Source organism: Haliaeetus leucocephalus, unplaced genomic scaffold, assembly GCF_000737465.1.
Source record: "Haliaeetus leucocephalus isolate CR32 unplaced genomic scaffold, Haliaeetus_leucocephalus-4.0 Scaffold858, whole genome shotgun sequence".
Lineage (NCBI taxonomy): Eukaryota > Metazoa > Chordata > Aves > Accipitriformes > Accipitridae > Haliaeetus > Haliaeetus leucocephalus.
This window is the reverse complement of record NW_010973294.1, coordinates 1,180,720-1,207,265: the sequence shown is the minus strand read 5'-3', so window position 1 is coordinate 1,207,265 and position 26,546 is coordinate 1,180,720. Positions and strand designations below refer to the sequence as shown.

At 40.5% G+C, this 26,546-nt stretch overlaps 1 protein-coding gene across 1 annotated transcript; it reads right to left on the bottom strand.

Annotated features, from left to right (window-relative positions):
* Positions 1-11,208: 11,208 nt before the first annotated feature.
* On the bottom strand, positions 11,209-26,435 carry GGH (gamma-glutamyl hydrolase (conjugase, folylpolygammaglutamyl hydrolase)). The gene is made up of 9 exons (XM_010582960.1): positions 26,385-26,435; positions 25,955-26,085; positions 24,629-24,679; positions 21,365-21,449; positions 17,944-18,082; positions 16,948-17,054; positions 16,753-16,843; positions 15,343-15,480; positions 11,209-13,229 (listed from the first exon to the last, which is right to left on the bottom strand). Exons 1-9 carry the CDS (start codon positions 26,433-26,435, stop codon positions 13,108-13,110), a joined length of 915 nt encoding a protein of 304 aa, XP_010581262.1. The 3' UTR covers positions 11,209-13,107.
* Between the last annotated feature and the right edge of the window lie 111 nt (positions 26,436-26,546).

The window sequence follows — 26,546 nt, the reverse complement described above, 5'->3', positions numbered from 1 at the left end:
CTGAAAGAACCGGCTGGAAGCTTCCCCTGTGTTCGAGAGAGAGCGAGCCCATACCAGCCAGCTCTAAGACGGACCCGCCGCCGGCCAAGGCCGAGCCAATCAGTGATAGTGGTAACGCCTCTGTGATAACATTTTTAAGAAGGGAAAAAAGTTGGGACACGGAGAAAACAGCCATCGGAGAGAGGAGTGAGAACATGTAAGAGAAACAAGCCTGCGGACACCAAGGTCAGTGAAGAAGGAGGGGGAGGAGATGCTCCAGGCGCCGGAGCAAAGATTCCCCTGCAGCCGGTGGTGAAGACCCTGGTGAGGCAGGCTGTCCCCCTGCAGTCCAGGGAGGTCCACAGTGGAGCAGATATCCACCTGCAGCCCGTGGAGAACCCCACGCCGGAGCAGGTGGGTTCCCGAAGGAGGCTGTGACCCCATGGGAAGCCCGTGCTGGAGCAGGCTCCTGGCAGGACCTGCGGATCTGTGGAGAGAGGAGCCCACGGAGCAGGTTTTCTGGCAGGACTTGTGACCCCGTGGGGGACCCACGCTGGGGCAGTGTGCTCCTGAAGGACAGCACACCGTGGAAAGGACCCATGCTGGAGCAGTTCGTGAAGAACTGCAGCCCGTGGGAATGGCCCACTTTGGAGAAAGTTCGTGGAGGGCTGTCTCCCGTGGGTGGGACCCCACACTGGAGCAGGGGAAGAGTGTGATGAGCCCTCACCCTGAGAAGGTGAAGCGGCAGAAAATAACGTGTGATGACCGTAAACCCCATCCCTGTCCCCCTTGTGCCGCTGAGGGGGCTTGGTGGAGAAATCCGGGAGTGAAGTTGTGCCCGGGAAGAAGGGAGGGTTGGAGGGAAGGTGTTCTGAGATTTTGTTTTATTTCTCATTACCTTACTCTGGTTGATTTGTAATAAATTGAGTTAATTTTCCCAAATTGAGTCTGTTTTGCCCGTGACGGTAATTAGTGAATGATCTCTCCTGTCCTTATCTCGACCCGCAAGCTTTTTGTTATATTTTTCTCTCCCCTGTCCAGCTGAGGATGGGCGAGTGATAGAACGGCTTTGGTGGGCACCTGGCATCCAGACAGGGTTAACCCATCACATGCGCGAAGAAAGCTTTGAGCGTGGGTACATTTGCAAAGTGAAGGAATAGAGAAGGCAACACCAAAATCATCCTGTGAATCATGCCACTTAACTGAAGAGCTATAAAGGCTTCATCTCTTTTAAGGGAAAACCAAGGTAAGGACAAAAAGGAGGGAATGATATGGCATGTGACATGAATTATGGAAAACAGTGCAAAAGATGAGAACTTTGAAAGGTGCTTCAAAGAAGAAAACCTAAGAAAGGGAATATTCCATCTTCAGAGAGAAGAGGTAATTTAGAAAAATATGCCAGTTAGAGAAAGATTAATTCCATGGGCTGTGTGAGGAACAAACACAACAGAATAGAAAGAGCTATGCAGGAAACCAACAGAGAAGGTGAGATTCTTCCATTACATTTAGGTTTCTGATGGCTTTTCTCAGGGCTTGTTATGGGTGTATGCAGGTTGACAGTGAAGTTGCCCACTTTTCTATAAAAGTGGTAAGTATTTGTACTTCTCTAAGTATGAGGATTATATATAAAGGATTGTGCCGCTTTCTTCACACACAACTTTAATGGGTGTTCTTTACAGACAAATTAAAGAATTGAAGTTATTAGGAGTTGTACATGAATGCATATTGCTGTAGGGCATGGGGTTTTCTTTTTCATTTTCAGCTGGATAAACTAATTAAGCATAGCTGAGTTCAGGAACTAAAAATAACATGTTGTCATTTACAGGAGTGGGTTTTATCTATGTCTTTTTCCCTCAGGGGAAAAGTGAGAGACGTTAAAAAAAAAACAACAACAACAACAAAAAAAAAACCTCCCACAAACTCCTCCATGAAATAGGTTAAAAGACTCAACTAGAAATGTATTATTCTTCATTGTAGTCAAAAGTGCTCTTGAACACTTAAAGCAGTTTAAAAGCACAGTCAGGAAATCTGACACAGTCCCCAGACTTTGCTTCCACTTCAGCCCTCAGTCAAAAAGTAACTGAGCAACAGTACTCCCTGTACCTGCTGCTCTTAACATCACCTCAGGTCCTATTGCCCTCACCAAAACTCAGTGCTATGTTGGCTTGCTGTTGTTATTTTTGCAAAATCAGACAAAACCCAGAAGAGTTTATTAAATGGTTTTCCGAAGGAGACAAAAAAACTTTGCCAAAACCCACACCGCAATAAAGCAGTGTACTATAAAAATATAGTACAAAGGCTGATATAGTGCAACAGCATTTAAATTATAGGGATCCTTTGTGTAGGGCTACTGCATGGCCATTGCTCCTGGATGTGTGCTTTCTCCCCATCCAGAAATTACACTTGCTTGGCACCATTTGGGATCATCATCTGAGGACTTGGGGTATTTCCCAGATTTCTAGTAATCTCATAGTCTTTTGGGGGGTTTGGCTTGTAGCGAGTGTTAACTTTGACTTGGCTGTAAACAAACAACCCTTGATTTGTTCAGTATGAATATATAGACTGTTAGGGGCATGTGCACCTTGCATACAGCGTGTTTAATGCTATATAGCATGTGCTTATTTGGGTGACCCTGCAGACAGCCATAGGAAAGTCTCTGTCTTTGAAGCTGGCCCCAGTGACTGTAATATAGATCATTACCAATGATCATAGTCACAGCAAGAGCTGAGTTAGTGCCCGCTGGAGTGACAGGCAGCCTATCTCTTCAGCATACTCAGCAAGTTCCAGACACTGCTTGCACTGGATTAAATCTCTGTCCAGTCTGGGAAAAGACCATCACACACTGGAGTGCTTCTTTGCACATCCGCCAGGCGCTCTGTGTTTGTAGTCCACTTGGTGTAATACCTGCATTCTGTGCATTAAGTGGATAAGGTGTGACCAGCATGATTTGCCATTTTATCTACTTCCTCTTTTCATGCTCTGCTGCATAGGAGACTAAAGGGTCATTAGGAGCAAAGAGACATAAAATAAAATAAAATAAAATAAAATAAAATAAAATAAAATAAAGCTTACTTTCTCATGCTGACTTCTCTTAGTTTGCAGTGGGGCTGTGATACTGCGTGCAGCGCACACACTGCACTGTGCAGCCAAGCACTGGAATTCAAAGTGGAGAGGCTGCTGTGTGACCAATAACATACACAGCTTGCTGACTTCACTGCACTCTTCTGCTGTGCCTCTGCAAGAAATAGGGAGGAGGGAGGGTTGCACGAACACAGATGGCAAAAGGGAAAAGCATGAGGAAAACAGGAGTGCATAAAATATACCTGGACCCAGCAAGACACTTGGATGGTCTTCACAGCCATTCTTTTGTGTCCATGAGCTTCTGTAGCTGCTCATCCACCTCTTCAGATGCGCCTAGCTCACTCTGCTCCACACATCTGCCTCGAGTCCCGGCTACTCCTGCAATGCGAATGGGAAGTGCTGGTGCAGCTGCAGGTAAATAGAAGCCAAAGTCATATAGGGTTTGACCTGAAAATTGGTTGCATGCTTCACAAATGAGAAGTTGCACGCTCCAATCTCACCTTTTACCTGAGAGAGGTGAAATCTTTGCTGTGTGGCACCAACGACTTCCCCTCCATGAAGCTAAGTGGGTTGACTGATGGAGTTGGGGGAAGGCAAGCAGTGCCACATGCACACGTAGAGGATCAGCTACCACCTTTCCTCAGAGAAAAACATTTCTATGCTGTGATGGGACCTGGTATAGTGAAATCACGCTTCACTTGTCAGAGTGGTACCTCCCCACCACCACGTTTTCTCTCAGGGGGCTTGAAGAGGCCCACAGAATTGGTGCTACATGATGGGCTCCTTGCAGCAGAGGGTTAGGGACTATCCCCCTCGCGCGTGGCCTTCTCCCGGCATTTTGCAGGTGGAAGCAGATGATAAGCACTGAAGGTCAAATGGTAGCTACCCACCAAACACTGCTATTTCATCCTTGTCCTGATCCATAAGGCTGAGAAGAAATCACCTCTAAGGATTTACATCTTTCAGACGCTGCAGCTGGCAGGCAGGCAGATGACTGAAAGCCACAGGTACTTGTTCAAATCAAGAAAAACAAGAGTCAAACGGGAAGTCCAATGCCTGAAGTAACTCACAGTGCTAACCGACTGCAACTGCCATGTCTTGCTTCAGCTTGCATCCAGGACCTAAGGGCTAGTTTCTTTTATGGCACTGATGTATTCCTTCTCATTTCCATATGTTTGCTGTATTACAGCAGCTGTCCCAGCAAATCCCAGCACGCTTGTTACTGTACGAACGTATAACAGCTTCCAGCAGATGGAAGGCACAGTAGGCAGGAAGGCAAATGGAGGCAGAGAGAGGACAGCAGCTCACCACCAGCTGCATGGCAGGTCTGGATGAAGCTGACCCAGGCTGGGCTTCCTCCCACGTCTCTTTGCAGCCCTGCTTCTGCCCGGGAAGGGCTGCGGGATCTTGCCCTTGCAGGAGGGGAAGGGGCAGCACGAAGGCATGGTTCAGCTTACTCCAGTGGGATGGAGGGTGTGAAGCAGGGAGCCAAGGTGGCCAGCTGGGATGCTCCCCCAGATGAGTCCCTCCCTGGGCTGCCTGATGTCCATGTCAGCAGACACGGCTTCCTCCTCCGCCTGAAACCCCTCGCACGCCGTCGCGGTCTCCCACTCACCCTGGGTCTGTTAGACCATGACCTTCACCACACTGGGATCTAGGCTCCAGGCTGCTCTATAGCCCACCAGCTGAGCAAGGGCCCCATCTCCAGGTGGAGATTTCTGCAGTGCGCTGAGGAAATAACGAGGTTACGTGGCCCGAACGTGTTGAGAAGGAACCAGCCTGGCTGCTGTCACTCGGCCAATGTTATTTATCACACCAAAGCAGTCTGCAGCTTAGCTGTAATGACCAAAATAAAGCTGTTGTGGACAAAAGAGGAAAGAAGATTGGGCCATAATCAGAAATGTCTAGAAAGCATTAGCTTTTTCTACTGGAAATTTTCATGAGCAAATTTCCATAGTTAATGGCATCAAATGAAAATGCTTTGCAGATGCATAATATACCAAGGCTCAGTGAATCTGAGAACAGCAGATGGCTTATATACATCTGAGGAGTTTTTTAATATTAAACAAATAAATGAAGATTGGAGAGGAGTGTCAGTCACGCATCTTGTTGGATGTTTAATCAGGCAGATGAGACATCCCAAATTTTAATTGCCTCTATTTTTTAGTGCTCCGGTCTAATTTCAAATTGCATAAATGAAGCTCCTCAATTTTTCTTGTCTGGTTTGAAGTCTTGGTATCTAGATTATAATTCATCAATAAGTTCAACAGGACACAGAGAACAAGACAACTACCAAAAATCCTGCTACTCATGAAAGTATGAGATCATGTTTCTTTTTAATTACTTTTCATATAATTAATCATCCATCTGTCTGGATTATATTCTTCAATATTATAGTCATGAGTTAAAACACATGCAATGAATTCATGGCAAGCTTAGCAGGAGATAAGCTGTGCTAAAGGAATAAAAATGATGTGTGGTAGTGATTTAGAGGCTGTAGCAAAGTCCAGAAGAAAAATGTCAGTTTACCCCTTCATTTACCATATGGGGTCATCTGTCTTGTAACTAAACACTGAGCAGGACAATCAAGATCTGTTCTAAAGACAGCTTTTTGTTTTTTTTTTTACACTACTCAACCTGGGGACAAGTGATCCCAGGAGAGATCTGTTTCGTGTCAACCACCACACCAAATAGGCTGTCTGGGAATTCAGAATACACACCGGCTTTGTTAGCAATGCCACTGCATGGATGAGCATTCAACTCCAGTGAGTGCACGGGAGTTTTATCGTGGTCACCGCCATCCTTCTTGGATTATGCAGGCACAGGGCAGCAGCAAGCAAGCATGTCCGCTGCTGGGAGGGATATCCACGGAGCAGAGGATGGGGCTGACATCACGTCTGCAAGCCTGGCTCTTTGCTTCTTTATAGATCATAGGGATATGGACAGCAAACTGAAAAGGTGAGCAGGAGAGGAAGCACTGCTACCCTATCAAGGTCCCAAGCAGCAGAAGAGAAAAAACATCCCCTTTATTCGGACAACAGAATATAATTTCTAAACAGAAATAATTTCATCGTGCTACTTAAGTATCAATTTTATCTCTTATGAAGAATGAAGGAAGACAGAACATTATGACCTTTCTGAATATCACTTTAAGTCCTTTGTGAACAGCACAAAAACATGGCACGTTTTGCACACATCTGTGCTCACTGGTGGGGTAGTGTCGAGTATGAGCCTCAGACTTGCTCTGCTTTTAGGAAAGTGAAACTCTCCTAAATTGTTTAAGTGTGAGTGAGACATGACAGATTGGGTGTGATTGTGAAACCCTGACTTGTCAAACCTCATCTGCCACATGACTTGTATTCTTCCCACACACAGTTCTGTGGCCTCACTGCCACAGACAGCCAAGCCACAGACGGAGGCACTGCTGGGTTTAGCACCAAAGCCCTGGTGTGACCGTCACCATCTACACTAAGCCTTTGCAGAAACGGTTGCCAAAAGGGTAGCTTATTATAAAATAGCCTGGACTCTGCTATCAAAATGCTCAAGTGAGAAATCTGGGAAAACAAAAGATGCCCAGCAAGCCCTGCTGTTCAAACAGGTGTTTTTGTCTGGATTGGTATTCCCCAGGCTGATGTGATATGATTCATCTTCTCTTCAAATAAAATTTATTTATACACTTTCATCTGTACCACAATTTTGCCCCCACTGCTGCACTAAGGTGCAGCTAAAAGCCACAGTATATCCACAGTGCAAGTTTTGCTTCTCTTTGGGTTAAACCAGTTGGAAATTAGTCCAGGTTCATTCATTTCACGTGTCTCAGACCCCCTGGGTGTGGAAAATAAAGAGGAAACCACTGATTCTCAATGGCTTTCTTCAGAAAGCCTTACAAACACAACTAAGGGAGGGCAAGAGCATTGATAGGTTAAGAATAAAAGGACATGAAAGTCCTTTATGTTAAAGTTCTGTCTGCCTAATCATAGCTCAGGCTAGGACGGCTTGAGTTGCTGCTTCAGATGGCAGAGGCTGCTGCTTCTGCTGCTCACTGCTTCCTTTCCAGCATCTCCTCCCAGCATGGTGCAGCAGGCTGGGCTCCAGCTAGCATGTCCACTGGCCAGGGAGCTACTGGGCTTGCTTAAGCATTTACTGCATTCATGAAGCCAATTCCCTCATTTGCAAGCATCTGAAGTGGAACTGTCGATAATTTGGGAAGACTATGGCAGCTGTTCCTGGAAGTAGCGAATGCTGGCTGGAAGTTATGGTACTGTAACTAAGCTCCCTAAGGAGCTGCAAAGTAGCATGGGCGGCAAGAACCAAAGTGGGAAAACTACGGGGATGTGTTCAAACTCATCTTTGGGAGGGATGAGAAACCCAAAGTAAAGCTTAAGAGCCTAGGCATGAAGGGTGAACTAGCTTCTGTTTCTAGTAAGAGGAAAACAATGTTTTCAGTTTAGTGGCATAAAGAACAAACAAAACTGTTGTGGATATAACTCCAGAGACAAAAGGTTTACGGGTACTTTTGGTTGAAAGGGTGGACTGAGATGCTTCTTGCAAATATTAATGAGAAATAATCAGTACAAGTTCCTCTAAAGCAAAGCAAGTAATAAGGTTCTTCAGGTTTCTCTTTTCCTCTGGAAGTATAAGACATGGTTAGATCTGCTTTGAGAGACTGCAAATGGCCTCCATCAAACTCCATCAGTGGTACAACAGTATAAGTGCTAGTGATTAATTTGAAGGCCTAGAAGGATTGCAAGGACTAACTCCATCCAGGGTGAGAATGGGTCTGGCCAAAATCTTTGGAGGACTTCCATTCTGCCAGGGGCTCTTTGGAAAAATCTCAGAAATTGTCTGTAAACTATTCATTGTACTTTGTGTCTCCTCTGTAACACTAACATTATTATTAATAAAATGTAATAATAGTATTATTATATTAATTACTAATTGTTGAGTAATTAGTCACAATAATATAAGTCTCATTGTGTTCTGAAAAGGCAGGCCCTTAGGAGTTAGCCTAGTGTGAGAGCTGCTGAGTAAATGCCAGTGAAGTACAGGTATGTGAAGTTCAAACTTCCCAGTCTGAAGTTGAACTCGGGTGATTACAACCGGTTTATATTGGTGCCTCAAGAATGTCACAGGGAGAAACTAATTTCCTAATGTGGTCCTAGCTAGAAAAGTGCTATTTCAGGCTTTCTGGTTTTGCTGATCTACTCTTCAGAAAAATAGTAAGAAACTACACACATATAAAACCAGCCCTTGGACTTGTACAACTGCAAAAACACAGTGAAATACCTTCCAGCCTAGATCATCAAAGGAAGCTTGGGAGGTACATAGTCCCAAGGCTAATAGTACTCAACCCAATTGCTTTGATGATCAGAAACAACAATTACTAGAATTTACTCCTTTCGGCCTTTTGTTTTGCTTGCTTTTTGCTTTTCATTACAGAAAGCTTGGTTGCAAGGGATGTTCACTACATTTCTGAGACTCACAAATAAGAGAATTTGAGGGGTTTTGCTTAAGTTTGGAGCAAATGCCTTGTTCAAGTGCTCTTTCAAATACTGACAGCTATTTTTAGATGGTCTGGAGGTTTTTTTAATGGAAGGGTCTTGGAAATTTTTGGTTATATAAGAACTTACAGAGAAAGTTGGCTCTTAAAACATATTGCTTATGTTATGAAACAGATATAAACATTATGAGGAAGTGATGAAAGCTGGAATAGTATCCTTATCAACAGGTGGCTCTGAGCAGGATATTCCTCACTATTTGCCCTATAAATAAGCACTGGATTAGGAAAAAGCCCTGCCCTGGGGAAAGACACAAGGCTAACAAGGGAAGGTAATTAATCACCTCACAGTATCTGGTAATCTGTCTTCCATATAAGTACTCAAACCAAAATAATTTCAACAGGCATTTAGAAACCTTAATGGGACTTCAATGCTAGCCAACTCCTATAGCTTTTCTGATAATATCACCACCAGCTACATACAAGTGAACTCCACAGAAGGAAAAAAAACCAACCCCAGATAAAATAGAATAAAAAATGAATTACTGCAATAAAAGTGGCTGTGAAATCTTCTCGTGTACACCCTCCCACCTCAAATCCAAACGTTCTTAGAGTATGCATTGGCATGCAGTCTTCAGCTGTCTGATCACACACACAGCTATTTCTCTCCCCTTGGGACTCCTGCTTCGTAAGGGCAATGCAGAGATAACACACAACTGGGAAACTATTCATTATTGTTCTTCCTGGTTGTTCAAACTGTCTCCATACTTTCCTCGCTGTTCCAAGAAAAAAAACCACCACGTCCCTAATAGGCCACTAATTTCTGTGGAAATGTGCCCAGAAGTGCAGTACAGTCTAGCTTTCAGTATCATTTTGCTGAGTTACACCCACAGCAATGAATAAGGTGGAACTGATGATGAAGGGAGAAAGGCTAAAAACTAGCCTAAAAAAAAGCTAGTCAGCATTGAACTGGGAATAGGGTCATGGCCTGCTCAGACACTAATCTCTTGCTTTGAACTCACTACCTTGCTAGGAAATTTTGCATAGCTGGCCAGCCCAGAAGCGCTGGGGTTTGGAGTGGGTTGTTTGGTTGGTTTTTTTTTCCCCACAACGCAGCTTGTGGGCTAGGCTCTTCCTCTTAATCTTTAACTCAATACTTAGAGCACTTACTCAGGATATTTCTTCCTTGTAATTTCTTCCTTACCTGAAGGAATTCAGACTGGTCTTTCCTACCTCCCAGGCAAAGGTTTTCTAAGCTCCAGTTCTCAGTTCTTCCCATCTAAGCTCTCCTGTTTCGGATGAACTAGTTTTGTATTTATAGAAAAAGGAACCAAGACAGATTCTGTAGCTATAGGGGAGGAACAATCACCTGAAAATAGTGATGTCATTCCAGTCACCTCTAGCTGATGCTCAAGTGTTTTAAATATTCACTGGAAACAAGATTTAATCCCAGCTGAATTAATTCTATGCTCATGTACTCTCTGTTTCTCTCCTGCAATCCTGCCAATCTGGCCAGTTATGCCAATATGGTTCCAGTTTTATTCTGTCTGGTCCCTTCTTCTTCTCCCACATCCCAAATACCCTGGTACAAAAGTAAATACCATAGTACAGTAAATATCCTACTCAACATGTCACTTTGAGACACCACCACACCCGATTACAAAATTCCATGAAATACTGGTTCTTGTAGGCCATCTGGTGGTAAAAGCAGAATAGTACAAAGAGAAAACCACTTCAAACTTTTCCTTCTTAAAGATGATTTAATATAATCTGCAAGACACACAGTTACCTTCTTGATCAATGGATGTTTTTCCCACACAGCAGCAAGATGATTAGGCTCATAAGCCATACCCTGAATAAGCTGAGAGTATGGCCACAGGCTCCTTTTCTTCTCTCTCCAGCATTAATCCTAAAAGCTATGTTAGAAATTCTGCCTGAGCAACAAAAAAAAACCATATTGCAAATCATGTAGAGCAAAGAGAAGGTCTACTGAAACTTCGTTAAAACAAATTTTTAAACCCTCTATTTGGTAAGTGCTAGCCAATTCTGGGTTCCTATAGTTTGCTTCTGACTGGAGGAGAACTTGATGGAAGATGTCAGGTTTTATAAGGAACAGACAGAAGCTCTCATTTCACTGAACACTGCAGAGAGCAGTTGCTTTGCTTACAGCTCTGAGAGCACCCCCACCGGCTCTGCAACGCCCTCCCACCTTTGCAGGGGTTTGGCTGCCAGTGTGCAAGCAAGCTCTGACACTATGCACCTGGAATGAGCCTGCTGTGAAAGGCTGCACCAGAAAGAGCTGTGGGCAGCCTTGTTGAAAGCTTCTGCCCCCTTAACGCAGCAGCTGCATTTAAACACATTTAAGCTCAGGCCCTGGGCATAGGTCCCTGCCCGAGCTGTGCTGTAGGGTTGTCTGTGCTGGACCATGGGTCTCACTGATCCTGACCCTGACTTGCTGACATGACCATACCAAGCAGACGCAGGTTACAGTAGCCTCCTGATTTATGACTGTCACGGATGGAAATAAAAAGACAATGACTGTTAATGCTTTATCCATGGTATCTTAAAGAGAACAAAACCACACATCTGCTTGAATAAATGTTTATTTCATGTATCATAGGAAAATCATGGATACCAACAAATAAGGCTTTACAAGATAAACGGTATCAAGGAAAGACACATACCAATTCACAATAAATCCACTGCTCTCATCATATTACACCCAATATTGCTTACAGTTACACACTTAGGAACTAATTACTACCATTGCAATTAGCAGACTTTTCACTTGCAAGATTGATCCCTGGTTTTAAGGCTAAATCCTGCCCTCCTTACTTAGGCAAATTCTTAGAGCTATTCCAAAGAACTCAGTCTGAACAAGAAGTACATGACCGGACTTGGTTTGTGAGTACCTTAGCTGCTATACTTACATGCAACTGTAGAGCATAATCCTCTTTTTACACTTGGTTCTACTCAGGAGTCAGCTAATATAGTTAATAGAATAAAGTCACCTATATTTAAAACAAGTTCCATTCCTGAATTTGGCTGATCTGACAAAGGTAGAAATAATCTGCAATATTCACATGTTTAAGCTTGTAATTACCTGGCAGTGTCTTCCTGGTAGTCACAGTTAATGTGTCCTTACAGTTTTTTAACTAATGCAATTTCACATTCTCTTACGCAGTTGTTTCATGGTAAAGAACAAGTTAGAGAGTCTTTTACTTGAAAAACCTGAGAAACATACCAGCTTTCTTCAAATACAGTGCTTGAGAGTATAGGGTGCTACAAAACAGAGCTGAGGTATAAACCTGAATTCTTCATAAACTCCAGATCCCTGTTGATGTTAACAGAGTTTGGAAGCTGTGCAATAGAGGAGAGTTATAGTTGATTGTCTCATCTTAGTTCCTTTTTGGACACCACACAAAACCACTGAACAAAATTTTCACTAAGTGTGCAGCAAAGCAAAGAAAAAAAAAAGAATAAAGGTATCACAGTGTATTGAATCCAACTGCTATTATCACATTATGTCAACATTAATAGGTTTCTCATATACACTCATCTGCTGTTTGAATTCTAGCTGCATTAAACTATCCAAAAGGCAGAAAGAAACTACTGTCTAAGTTAATGGCAAACTACCTCTTGCCTCAAAGTGAGAATTCTATCCAGTAGCTACAGGAAAAATCAGATTATGTAAGAAAAAATAAGGTTTACATTCTTTTAAACACAAAGAAACAGATGTCTGCATCTTGTATCTGTCTGCTGACTCCAGTTACTCTCAAATTCTTGGAGGATATATAAAACTGAATTTGAAAAGAACAGCAAGTGGAATCAAAACTTAACTGTGCCCTCCAAACCTACTTATTTTACCTGATATTTGCAATGCCTAGTTTACACTGCATCCTCATATTTATGTAGACTTCGCAAGGTATAAGTACTCCAAACAATGCTGAATGTACAAGAGAAACAGTTTCACAAATAGGATATAACATGTGCTTTTCAGGCAAAAATGTCTCCTTACTAACATGCCTCCTTACTATTTTGGTCAATTTTTCAAATGACAAAATAGTCCCTGTCAAGAACTTGGTTACATACACATATTTTTAACAAACCCAAGAGTCTCATTTGTTAGATCATTTGAAAAGGATAGGATTTTACTAAGCAGTGTATCTAAGCCTCTAGTGTTACCATAGTCCACAACATTTTACAAAGATAACTCTCATATTTTAAAATACATGAATACAGTGTTCTTCCTTGTACTAAATGTGATTACTTCCAAGTTTATAAGCATAATCAAGACCTCTTCCCTGGAAGAAAAATGCATTTTTCTGTAGCTTGCCTTAAAGTGTGATCCAAGACAATTATTATGTTATTGAATGTAAATTTTTATATTAATGGTCCAACAGTGCAGAAGAAACACAGGATAAATCATTGTAAAGGAAGAGAACTGTTCTGGCTTTCTGTCACATGCAGTGCACTTTATCAGCTTAATTACACAATGCTGGCAAATAATTCCATTTATAAATAGTAACACTGCACCTTTGACACTATACTCAATCAAAAAAATAGATTTGCTGAAATGAAGAAAACGTTCCTGTATAAATTGGAGTATAATTATAAATCAATTCTTTTGTTTCCTCATCTTCACTGGGGAAACGGTGCAGGCTCTTCCGGGCTGTAAAACATTGTAAAAGTACAGATCACTTTACTGTTACCCTCCTTGCCAGTGTCTTTCTTGGCAAAGTAAGTTATTCTGTGTAACATAACAGCAAATGGAATTACAGTAACTTGTATAGGAAAAACTGTGAAGATACATCTTCAGAAAGTTGGTTATAGCACATTTTATTACTGGGGAGGGAGAAATTTAATTATTAATTTAAAGCCAAGACTGTACAAAAATATTTATCCATGATGTACTGGCAGTATATACCACAGATACCAGTACTTGTAATACTGAAAGAAATGCACCAGCGTATCAGCCTACCGAAGGCTGCAGTGTTAGCATGGACTGTGCTGGTGAGGACAATGAAAACTGAATTGTTGTCTGGTTTATCATGTTGGCAATTCTACACAAGTTAACATTAACGACAGATGGATATGAAAATGATATTTCAGTAGAATGGTTTAGTTATTAAGTGATCATAGATGGGTTTATTTTTGCCAGCTGAAAATAGTTTACTTTTTTCACCCCGTGGTTTATTTTCAAAGTTAAGGAAGACATTCTGCCTTACATTAGCTGAAAACATCAATTACTCATTGCCACATCATGATATGAAGTACTTGGCAGGAGCAGCTGTACACAGACTGGGGAGGTAATGAAGAATAACTTGTGATTTGGTATATGAGATGGGGTAGACACATAAAACTGGCTGACGCAAGTTTGCTCTACTAGAATTGAAGGTCAACAGATCCAAAAGCTAGCGAGATATCTGTGTGGTACTATGCACAAGCTCATTATATGTGTATACATATATAAAAGAACTCACATGCACTGTGTCTGAATAGGACTTATAAACAGAGCTAGCACTTATTTTGCCACATTCATTTGGATAATGGCCTGAGCAAGCTTACCTCTGCCTATAAGACACTATGCAGACAGATACTAGAGAATGTAGCAAACAAAACTAGAAAACATGCTGCATTGTAGTATTATGACTACAAAAGAAAAAACAGACTCATACTATACTTTCTCCTATTTTTCTCTTTATTTTTGTCTTAGTCTCCCGTAACTACCCTATCAAAATTCTTAAAATAAAAGCTTATGGATACTGACAAGGAATTTTACACGATTTTGCTACCTTTTCGCAAAGGGGAGTAGGACTACATTATGCAAAAAAGAGCCCTGAATTGCACAAAGCACAACTCTCATTTCTACACTCTCACTGACCAGGTCAGCACAAGTTGCATTTCTTTAAGCCGCTGTGTGTTTTCTCCAATTAGGTGACTCTTTTGGTTAGAGAGCAAATCTAGAGACCAAACTCAATTAGGTTGTTGATTATGTTCCTCACAGTCCCAATAGATCAGGTAAGACAATTTCACAAATAGCCAATTTAAAATATGAAAATTATTATTTCAGCAGAATGGTTTAGTAAGTATAAATAAAGGAATAAAGTAAGCTTGATCCTTTCAAATACTCTTGTATTTACATCCTGCTTATTTAAAGCAAATAGACCAGAAGTGTCATAAATTATCAAAATTTTACACACTAGTTACTTCCAGCTTCTTAGGGTATAACCAAACATATTAGAAGCTCTGTAAAATTCAAAAACTTCTTGTGCTGTCTATAGTATGTAATTGTTGGGCACCATATGGTACCCCTTTGATACATCTGTATACTGCCCAAGCAGTATTTATAATCTTGGTGCATATATTCTGCAAGCAAAACTGAGAATACATTGAATGACTGTAACTCAGTTTGGAACTGAAGAAACCTCTGGAATTATGAATGGAGTATTTTTTTCATTTCACTGTCTTTGTGCAAGGGAGGCTAAAATGCTACAGTGATCATTCGAAATGGTAGAAAGTCACAGTACAAACAATGCTTTTGAGCCAATCTACTGAAAAGAGTTTGTGGAATTCCTGGCCTTTTGATGTCACTTTTACTAAGCCATTCTATTTCTAGTAGTCCTTGGTTTTTTATAAGCCTATAAAGCTTGCAGAGTAATCTTCTCAGAAAGCAGTAAGAGGTACTGAACTTTGACAGCTGAAAAAGAGGTCTGTCATCTTCAAAGATTTTCACTAATGCTTCACTCTAAAAAACCAACGTTTATAGATAATAAACTTTTTACCTTCATTAATAAAGAAGTCAGCTATATAATACGCTGCTCTTATAGCTGATGGGGAATGTGGAATGCCTGGTGAATTCTTCCACTCAAAAGGATTTTTCTCTGGATGCCACTGGACACCATAAATTGGGTATTTGTATGCTGCAACAAACACAAAGCACGTAAGCAAGGTCTATGCCTTAATAATTATGTGCTTAGTCTCACTGCAAAAGAAACTCAAAGGATAAGCTACAAAAATACCTCACTTAACAGTTTCACAAAAGCTTAAACAACAAGTTGAAACTCTGTTAAAGTCACAGTAGAACTGAAGGGAAAAAATGTATATTGTAAAAGAAAGGTCTTGTTCCATGCAAGATTTTTGTACAATGCTTTTTTGATTATTCATTTCAGAATTTTTATATACACACACACACACACACTAAAAAATAATGTTACAAGTGTACCAGTCTCAAAACTTCCTATCTACTGCCAGCATCACTCAACATACAATACTCACAGCCACACAGGGTATCCCTTGCAGTTCTGCGGGACAGATCCAAGTCTTAGGATCTCCTTGAAGGCCCAGTCAATCCAGAGGCAGCTCCCATCTGCTCTGTGCCAGGCCCAATACACACAGGGAGAAGCCAGTCCTTAACTCTCTTACAGAGAATAGCAGCACAGCAGCTGATGACTGCTCTGTGATAAACCGCTTGCAGGCACGGGAGATGTCTGTCATTAGCCTAATTAGGTTTTCTGATCAAACTGCTATTCTTTGCTTCTGGAGGACAGCCAGTATGCCCTACAGAAGAATCCCATGGGCCGACAGCTGGGCCTTATGGTAGAGCTGCTAGTAGTGCACTGATCAAGATAAACCACTCCCTAAAGAGCTAACTTGTTTCTTAAGCTGAGCAAGCCTAGTGCAAAACATATGCGACACAAGGCGAGTAACACAAAAGGGTTTTGGAGGAGGGCAATTACCAGTATTGCTGCTAAAGTAACGAGGGATGTTGCTGTTATCTCGGTACTCTGAATTGTTCTTCCCATACAGGAAACAGATATAGAGCATCACAGGAATGCAAGCATAAGCAGACAGAAAGCAAGGTGCAGCAGAGGCACATTGCACTGTGAAGGGATTAAACTACTACAGGATGAGTGCTGTAGACTTCACATCACAGTACTCAAAGTGTAACAGCATATCTGGAAGGGGAACAGCAGGTGAGAGAAGTAAGTAATTAGGCTCACAGGCATGTACTCAAAAGATAAAATATCCCCACAAACGGAGTATGTTCTTTACAGCCAGGGCACTGACAGGGCTGATGCTCACCCTGCTATTCTAACAGCAAGCTTGCAGTTCAAATTAACATCAGTGTCACAACACCTCTAAAGAACTACTTTGTTACAGTCACAGTTTACAAAGGAAATTCATTTCCCTACCTTCCATGGTAGATATAAACTCCACTTCTTCAATGGTGTTAGTGGTCAGAACATTATAGAAATTACGAAGCTTTTCATTCTTTGTGAAATTCTGTGATAAGAGGGGGAAAAAAAAAAAAGGTGTTATTTGCTCATTTATTTCTAGTTTTAACAGAGCAAATGCATTTGTGTTTAGGAAATAAAATGATCAAATACCTTCATGGAGAGGCTCCACATATGAAAGTTTGATGTCAACGGCTCAGTAGCAAATGCATGTAATACATCATCAGGGAAATTCTTGAATAATCTACTGTCTTTTGCAGCTATTACAAAGAAAAATGAAGAAAGGATGTTGTCCATTACCCAAGCTGCTAACAGATGGACTAATACTGAACATAAGACAAATTTAATAAAATACTGCATTAAAGTAAACTTTTTTTCTGTGGTATAACTTTATGATTTTAGAATACGCTGCAAGGAAAATCAGTGAAATAACTACAACAGATTTCCAATATGCTTTTACCACTGTCCTTCAGTCTTGTGCCAGAGAGGACCCAACTTTGCTACTTAAGTTCTCACTAAAATAAGCATCATTCTTTGCCACTCATTTCAGTCACTTTTCCATTCACAGTGAGGACAAATGACAGTATTTGTGAATGCTACATGGTCCGCAGATGGATTACTCACAAATTAAAGGATAAAGTATCAACAGAGGTCACATTTTACCACTGCTGCGAAGTGGCACAGCTCTACCTTAAGGGATCTCTCCGATTTCAGTACTGTACAAGTAGGACAGCAAAGCTAATATTCATCATTAGGAAAGATGCAATTTGAAAAATTTTTAAAAAAATTTAAAAATTTACCTGCTCTCCGAGTTTGATAGGTTTTGGACCCATTAAATTTGTTCAGCTCAGTAACAAAAAGGGACCTAAACCCACATTATTTTTGTGGGTCCAAATTATCAAATGATTCAAAGAGCCACAACTATGTTTTTTGCTGACTGCTGTTGGTTTCAAACGGCTTGTGCTCACATCTCTTTAGAAGTGATAAAGTTGCACTGACTTTATAAAAACAGTCATGGCAACCTAATAAGAAAGAATTTAACAAAATAATCATCAGAAACCTCCCAAACATTCACCCCTGCATATTTATCACAAATAAAACACAACACCTCTCAGAAAACTCAGACATGAGATGTAACGGATTATTCACCTGAGGTAAAGTTCAGAGGAAGTGCAGAACCCTGTGTCTTGGTATTAACAAGTAAAACTTCGCCACTTGTCAGATACGTAAGCTCTTCGTGTCCAAGACATGTTCCCCATACTGGGAAATAATCTCCTTTATCATTAGCCTTCAAAATAAAAAGCAACAACATAAGGAAAAAGTACTGAAGATTTACAGAAGGAAGACTGAAGAGAACTTCCTACTCTTTTCGCTTTCTCTTGTGTAGGTGAGAAATAAAACTACTACAGTAGTACAAATTGCAACCAGAGGAATTGTAACAGTTCAATTACAATTGAAATAAACACACTCCCTTAGTTTTCCTCCTAAAATATGAAGGCTAGGGGATATACACATGTCCATTGAAGCTGTAAACTGAGCCTAATGTTGATATTAATTTCACTGTTCTGTTCTACCAGTAAGTAATATTGAGAGCAGCCTATAGAGAAACCACAAAATGGCAACATTTCTATAAAAAAGGCAATCATAAGAAGGGACACAAACCAATTTGTCACCATTTTGAGGGAAACCCTATTCATTACAACTCATACTTTTATATGAAGTGCATTATGATCACACACCAAGGGCCCTCTGCAATGTTTGTATGCCTGTGCCCACCCATCTGTTTTAAGAAAACATAAATCCTATTACTAGCATGGCTACAGTCTTCAGTAACATACTTATATGCGTGTTTAACTAGCAGGTTTGGACCTGTGTTCCAGAAAGATAAACTGTGAATTTAAGCAACATGAAAAAGTGACAATCATTTTCAAAAGAATAAAAATTGGGAATAAGTGCAAAAACAAGAGAAGAAAGCAAAAAGGGGAAAAGGAAATAAAAAAGAGAATACAGCTACCTTCCTGTCACTTAACTAAGCCCACTGTATATACACACAGTGGAAATTTGCTTTTTTGTATGGTTTATTCCTGATACTAAGTGCATATTAGAGACTGGGGTGTTTCAGAACTCCTGTTTCTGTGAAATCCGTGTAGTCTTTCTTAACTTGTTTGTAAACATTTTTAAGTTGTGCTCACACACACAAAGAGCTGCTGCTCAAAAGCCATTTTTGAGAAAGCTGAAATGACAGGCTTAAAATAAAAATGTTACCCTCCTGCATTACTGGTGGTATTATAATAAGAGCCCATATAACTACTACTTCTCAGAGCAAAACATGGAAGATTTACAGAAAGAAGGCTAATAGTTCTGCAGAGTTTTCATGACCACCATCATGCATGGCTAGAGACACAGAACTTGCAACTCCACTGTCTTTTCTTCATGTAAGTGAGGAATAAAACCACTAATGGCAAAAAAACGGGCTACAGTTTAAGAACAATTACAACTGAACTGTAAATGTTTTGTGCCCCCACCCCTTTTTTTTTAATAAACATTAGCCTGCAGGCTAAGAATATATTAAACAACACCCAAGACATCACATTTTAAAAAAATACTTTAAAAGCTGGAAAACAGTATTCCATTTAGGTTTTTGCCTAGCTAGTAAAATTCTATTGACTTGGATGGGGATTAGCATTTTGCATCTTCCATTCATATTAAAGCAGAGCCAGACCAAGTAATTTCTCATTGTGAACATTTGAAAATGAAGGGAAAAAGGAGCCCTCATACACTTTAAAAAAATCCATAAAATTCAGTCAATTCTGTACCTGGTAATACACTCTTGAGTATTGTAGCTCAACTTACATTAGTAAAATTGCCAAAATTTTACAGTGTTAAGTCTCAAAAGATGAAAATCAAAACACACAACCATCACAAATAGCACAGAAAAACCCCTAACTTATTATTGAGGGTTACCTATGATGAACCCAAAATTGTTTTCTGCCTTTCACTCACCTGAATTACACATACCATCAAATAAACCTGCCTCTCCAACCATAAAATTATGACATAAGCAATTCAGTTAATCATTGTGAAATGTCAACAGAATTTCATAATAGTAGCGCAAACCACAAGAAACCGTCACCCCATACTGAATAGCAAGACACAGGTAGCACTTAACACAGTGAGCAGTTTCAAAGAGACAGATGAGATTAATCGTCTTACAAAAAAATGAGATAGTCTTTGCAAGATTCAGGTTTAAGGTGACTAACAATCACCACAAATAAAGACAAACAAAAGAACACCACCACTGGTGCCATGAGGATCGAAGAGTAGGAAACTTAATTACTGAACTGCAAACAGCTAACTGGTCCTATGAATGCCACTGCTTGCACTTTCTTTGCCTGCTATTGGAAAGCTGGCAGTAAGGGTAGAAGAGGAATTCCTCACTGCCAGTGAGTGCTTCTACCATGGCAACGGTTTAAGCACTACTCATAACTGGCTCTAGAATGGGGCAAAGTTTGCCAAAGTATGACTTCCGTGACAATTTTAATCAACGTTAGCTGAAAATAAAAGAAGTCAGTAAAGAGGAAAAAGAAAGAAAATTTACATTTTTATTCAATGTGAATACAGAAGATCCTTAACAAATCATAAGGATTGTATATAAAGCTCTATCAATCTCCATTCCTTTCCACAATGCAAATTTTACTTCAAAATGTGTTGATTAGTATCTGAAAAAAACCCACCTCTTATGCTCTAAGAGAATTAAATCTTCAATAAGGATTCAGAGCCCTCCTGATGTTCTTTGAAAGAAACAGCTTTCCCAGAAATTTAATCTTTTCTTAATAAAGCTAATGATCATATAAATATTTAAAAATAATTAATACAACTTTTCAAGTATTCTTCCCACCTTTTTTTGTGTTATAAGTTAAGCTAGTGTCTACTTCAAAATTCTGCTATATTTAGTTACCAATGCAAAGAAACAGGTAAAATGGTATAACATGCTAATGGAGATCCATCATCTGCACCTCCAAAGATGTATTTAAATCTACTCATAGATAAGTGAGAATAAAGGTGCTTCACTAGCTGTAACATACATGTGAAGGGAGGCCTTAATATTTTATTATTGTAAATGGGTTTATTTGAAAGTCTCTCTATCATTCCTTCCAAGTCTAAACTTTAGTCATAAGACTTCTACAAATGATTACGTATGTCTATCTTTGTTCAACATTTAATGTCAATGGATACTCTGCACTTTTGGAAGGCATTACTGTTACTTTATTGCAAGTTCCACACAGCCATAAAGCCCTAGGTATAATGAATAAATGATAACTGTTCTCACCTGAAGAACTTGGGAGTTTAAGACCATGACACAACATATAATAGGAGAGGGTGTCAGAAGTCTGAATCTTAAGCTATTAAATGATTTTTTTAATGCAGAAGCCAGCAATGAGCTACTACTTATCAGCTTACAGTTAACACACTGGATGCCAATGGAAAAACTATGAAAATATGAACCTCCCTGTCATTTTGATCTCTGAACAGTGACAATAACAAGAACAGACCATTCCTTAGTAATTACCTCTAATGCCTTGTGGTAAAATATCTTAGCAACCCTGGAATATTCTGAAGTCTTAAGATCCACACCACCTCCTGGAAAAAGTACCCTGAAAGGCAACATCCAAGAATCTGATTAGCAACGGTGATCAAACTAGAACCTGGACAATGTACACAGAGAAAGGTCTGATAGTGGTTTTAAGGGTAGGATTCAGGTCTAGGTCAAGACACCTACATTTTAGGAATCTGTAGATAGGCATCTAAGCTTCCATTATGGACAGCAGGGATCTAGCCAGAAAAGTCAATGGAGACTCAAAGAGGTTTTCTAGAGCAGACACCTAACTGGTTGGTAGGTTGAACAGCCTTGTAGGCTCCACTGGCTGTACTGCCTAGCACTCCATTAATTATGAGTTTAGACAGCTAGCGCACACACAGACAGCTAAGTTGAGGTGTCTTAGTCCTCAACTGAATCATATCCTGAATCTCAGTGTTCTTCTACTGAAGAATGGTTACTATCACAAAGTAGTGACCAAGCCTAGTGCAACGTATGGAAGAGCAGAGTAAACAGAATATACACAAAATAGCACACAGATTTCAGCTGGTAAACAAAAGGGTTGCATGCCATGACTCTGCCAGATCCTGTCCTGACTCTTACCTGGCTCTCCCTACCACTTTAAAATCCTGGCCTCAATCTTAATTCATCCTGTTCAATTTCAATAAGGAAGAATTGTGGCCCTAGCAGAGTGACCTTCTTATTGCAGACAACGCAGATCAAAAAGTTCCCATTAAAAGGGAAAAAAAAAGTATGTTTGGCTGTAACCTTTGGTCACTCAGGATCTAATATAGCCACAGAAAACAAAGCAATCTCAGAGACAATTTCAAAGAAAGTGCACAATCTTTTTCCACCACAAAAAAAAAAAAAAAAAAAAAAAAAAAAAAAGGAGACTCGGTACAAAACAAGACAACTCAGCAACTCAGTACAGTCTAGCAGAGATTTCACATGTACATGTGATGACATGGAAAGTAATCAAGTACCATCAGAGACAGTAACATGAAATAAAGGAACTCTCTTCTGGGTGTAACTGGAACAGTACTTGCAGAACCAGCAGAACTGAATGTGTGAGCGCTCCCTAATCCACTGCAGCAGAACCCCAACTAGATTTACTCAAGCCGCATCCTTCAGTTGCCCATTTTTTACCAAAATGGCTGAAGGATTTCCTTTACGTTTCTGTGCTCTGGAAACATCAACCTGTACCAGTGAGATACTAACAAGCAGCTAGAAACAACTAACATCTCAAATGATCCCAAGCATTTGCAGAGTGAGTGTGCGTTTAAACCCTTGTGACCAGGTTTATTGTAAGGTGAATGATGCACAGGATCATGCAAAAGCCACCAAGTAGTTGGTGGAAAAGAGGAGCAGTATTCACAAAAATTTAAGTCCGATTACTCTCCAGTGCCAATATAGAAAATGAATACAGCTGAAAGTATTTTCAAAACAGGCCAGATTATAGATTTCTACAGAGATCTAGTCAGACAAATAAGGCGATCCTTACTTGGAAGTGGTAGAAAATTCACTCCACCTGTTCCTTTTGTTCAACCCCCAAACTGGCCAATACTAATTAGGAAAAACAATTGTCATTTCTGCTAATGCAAAAAGGAAGTAACCCATTAAGTAGCAATGGTAATGGCTTGACATTGTCATAAACAGATTGAAATGCAACTACCTGTATTCCAGTATCTCTGATTAGAGCTGATGATGTTCACTGTGAATTTCAAAGGCTATCTCAGGAGTACATTGCTATATTCATAGAATTCTGTCTCTACTACCGTAAATTTCATTATTTCAAGAAGGTGGCATTTAATAAGAAATAATTTCCAACTGCAAAGCACCTGGAGCTAAGGCCTCACAACATGGAAGATCAATATATCTTCTTCTTATTCTAAGTTTCCACAGAATGGAAAGTCCTTCCATCCAGAGATCTTGTTTTTTACACACAGCTATACTGTGGAAGCCATTAGCTGACATCGGAGAGCAACAAGAGGAAATATAAACCATCCTTACCCACCTATATAGCACAGACCCAACTGCCAGTCACTGCAAAGACAGAAGGATAAGGGAACTGGATCTACTTGCCTAACACCCTCTTCTGCATTGAGGTAGGTGGTGAGGTAGAAAGAGCGGGAGACCCCATTGGTTAAAGTCCTGGCAACCAAAGAGAGGCTGGCAACCATGAGAAAGTCATGAAATGATTCAGTTTGATCCAACATGAGCCACAGGGGAGAAAGTATCACTGTCTTATACTTGGTTATACCACAAGACTGTAAAGCCTTTGTGTACAGGGCATGCTGTGGAGCATAAGAGGACAATGCTCTCCCCAGACAGCCACAGGTCTAAATCTGCAAGTTCTACACATGTTGATTAACATTCTAGTATATGCATAAGCTTAACAAAAATATTCATGGTTTAAGATGCTCATCTCATGACTACAAGTAGCCCAATCACATGCTATGGGCTCCCACACAATCAAGCCTGTGAAGCATAGCATCAGCTGATTTAACTCTTCTAAAGCACACTTCTAGCACAAGGCAAACATAAAAGGTTTTGACTTTGCTTAGTCCACAATTAAAATGTGTTAAATTAGATCACATTATCCCACATTTAAAATGTAGGAAGAACACATTTCTTCTAGGCAAACAGTTGCCATAGGTCAGCTGAAAAGTTTATCTAACAAAGACCTAAGCCACAGAATCACAACAGGCAAGACGGGCCATTCAAGTAGCAAGAGAGAAAGCACCCAAAGAGAAAAAGGGTAGAAGACACTGGAAATCAGAAACTTTTATGACAGAGGAGATACGGAGAGGACTGGAAGAGGAAAGAAAAGGTAGAAACAGGGATGAAACACCCAGCAAGTGCTATTAAATACCAAAATTAAGGTGATCACTCAAATAAGGAAGAGAAAAAAATTAACAAAGAGGAAGTGGTCTATTTCACTTGTAAAATTGTTAAGTACTATGTCACTTCTGTCTGCCTACAGGCAAGCACAGGAGAATGCCAAGATGAGCCTTGGTACTGTTGGAGATTATCTGACATGTGCTCCTCAAGGAAGGAAAGGCAGCAGACCGACATCGGATGAAATAGTGCGCTCTCCGTCTTAGGGCATATTTACATGTCTGCAGCGCTCAGCACAACCTCCCAAGAGAGTAGAAAGGCAGTGTTCTTGGCAATACAGCAGAGCTCAAAACCAGAACTATCACATCTTTCAACAGAAAACCAGTGCTCAAAACTTACCCATTAATAGAGTGGAATATTTTATCATATTCTTCATCTGAAAGATTTAATCTGAAACACCAAGAAAATAGTTACAGAACACACATGAAATATACATATTTAACAACAAAAATATCATTGTTATTGAATGGAAACATGAGACACAGGAAATATATAGAAAGCACGCTTTAAACAGAATAAAATAGACCCAAACCAAATGAAACAATTCACTTGAAACAGCTCAGTCCCCAAGATTGAAAATAGGGCCCTGTCAGGTACTGTTCAGGATTAGTACTCTGAGACCCCTTTGCAGATACTCGTTAAATTGAATATTTACATGAACGGCATGGTGATTATTTCCTGCAGACCGGCAACTCCGGTTTCCAGCTGACTCTAAGAAGGGCAGAGCTGCAAACAGTGGGTCACACCCATTCTTCAGCAAAGATATAGTTGAGAGGTAGAAAGATGAGAAAGACCTCAGCATCAGCAGAACGTCAGCAAACCAGTATGACAGCTATACTGATGCAGAACTGATACACTGGGTATATTCAAACAGTCCAGCTCGGCTGCATCTAATGTACCTGCCAGAATCAGAAGCCTCCATTCACTGGTGAAGCTTCTGGTCAGTGAACATTCTGAAAGCTCCACCAGCTATGTAAGGAACACTGGCTTCTAATTCAGGCACTTTACCAGTGCCCTTATTGGACTGTGTAGATACATCCTATTGTGATTTTCTGCAGCTGCATTAGTATCATTTTTAAGTTCTGACAATTACCATTTCAACATCTGATTTCAGTGCATTTACTATTTTATAGCTAACTGTTGGCTATGAAGCATTGTCAGTTCTGTTAGTTACTCTGCTACTTTTTAGCCAACAACAAAATACAAGAACACATGGAGTCAGTGACCCATAGTTTGAGCAGAACTGGACTTTGGTTTCTTCAAGGAGTACTGATAGCCTTCCTCCATTACTTGAATACTAGGACTACAGAATGTGACAAAAGATAGCATGTATGTATGTATCTAGATAGCTATGTGTGTTTGTGGGTCACTACGCATTAGACTGAATATAGCTAACCTCAAAAAACACTGATGCACACTATGGAGGGTAATTTTACAGGTAAAAAAATAATATTTTTCAAAGAATGGTTATTATCATAAGAAGAAATATTAAAAATTACATGTTCCAGTCTGGTTTTATTCTGATTTCTAAAACCGTGGCATCTTCAAATAGTCTTTGAGGACCTCTAAACACCCAGAAAAGCAGCACAACTGCTTTCTGTGCCTCTAAGATGATACTTCTACGTTAAACAATTATTACCCACTTGTAAGGATACAAAAACCTACCTTATTGGCACAACTCGGGCACCGGCAGATTCCAAAAACTTCACATATGAAGCCGCAATATAAGAACTTCCAAATTTGTGGAACTTCTTGAAGTGGCATTCCTGCGACAATATCCCTGAGGGGTCCAAGGAAGAAAATTAGCGCTATACAAACAACAAATGCTACGCACCGAAAGAAAAATTAAACTCCAATTTCCTAAATGCCAGGTTACAGCGTTACATTTACTGCCTGAAAGAATTATAAACACGAGACAACGGGGCAGCAACGACGATGCCTAGCCACAAGCTACCAAATAAACACACGTTATCTGACTAAGACTTAGCTCCCCTGCCTTAACTGTTTAGTACTACAACTTCTCCTAAGTAAGTTACCGAGATTTTTAAACAAAGTATGGACAGAGTAACGCTATCTGTAGAAGCTCTAACCAAACCTGCGCTCCGGGAGGCCTTTCACCCCGCAGGGAAACCGGCAGGGTTTCCATGTCGGTTGCAGGAGCCGTTCCCTCCCGCAGGACGGCGAAGGCAGGGTGCGGGGCAGCCCTCGGCCGCCGTGTCGCGCTGGGCCGGCCGGTAACCCCCGCGGAGCGGCCGCC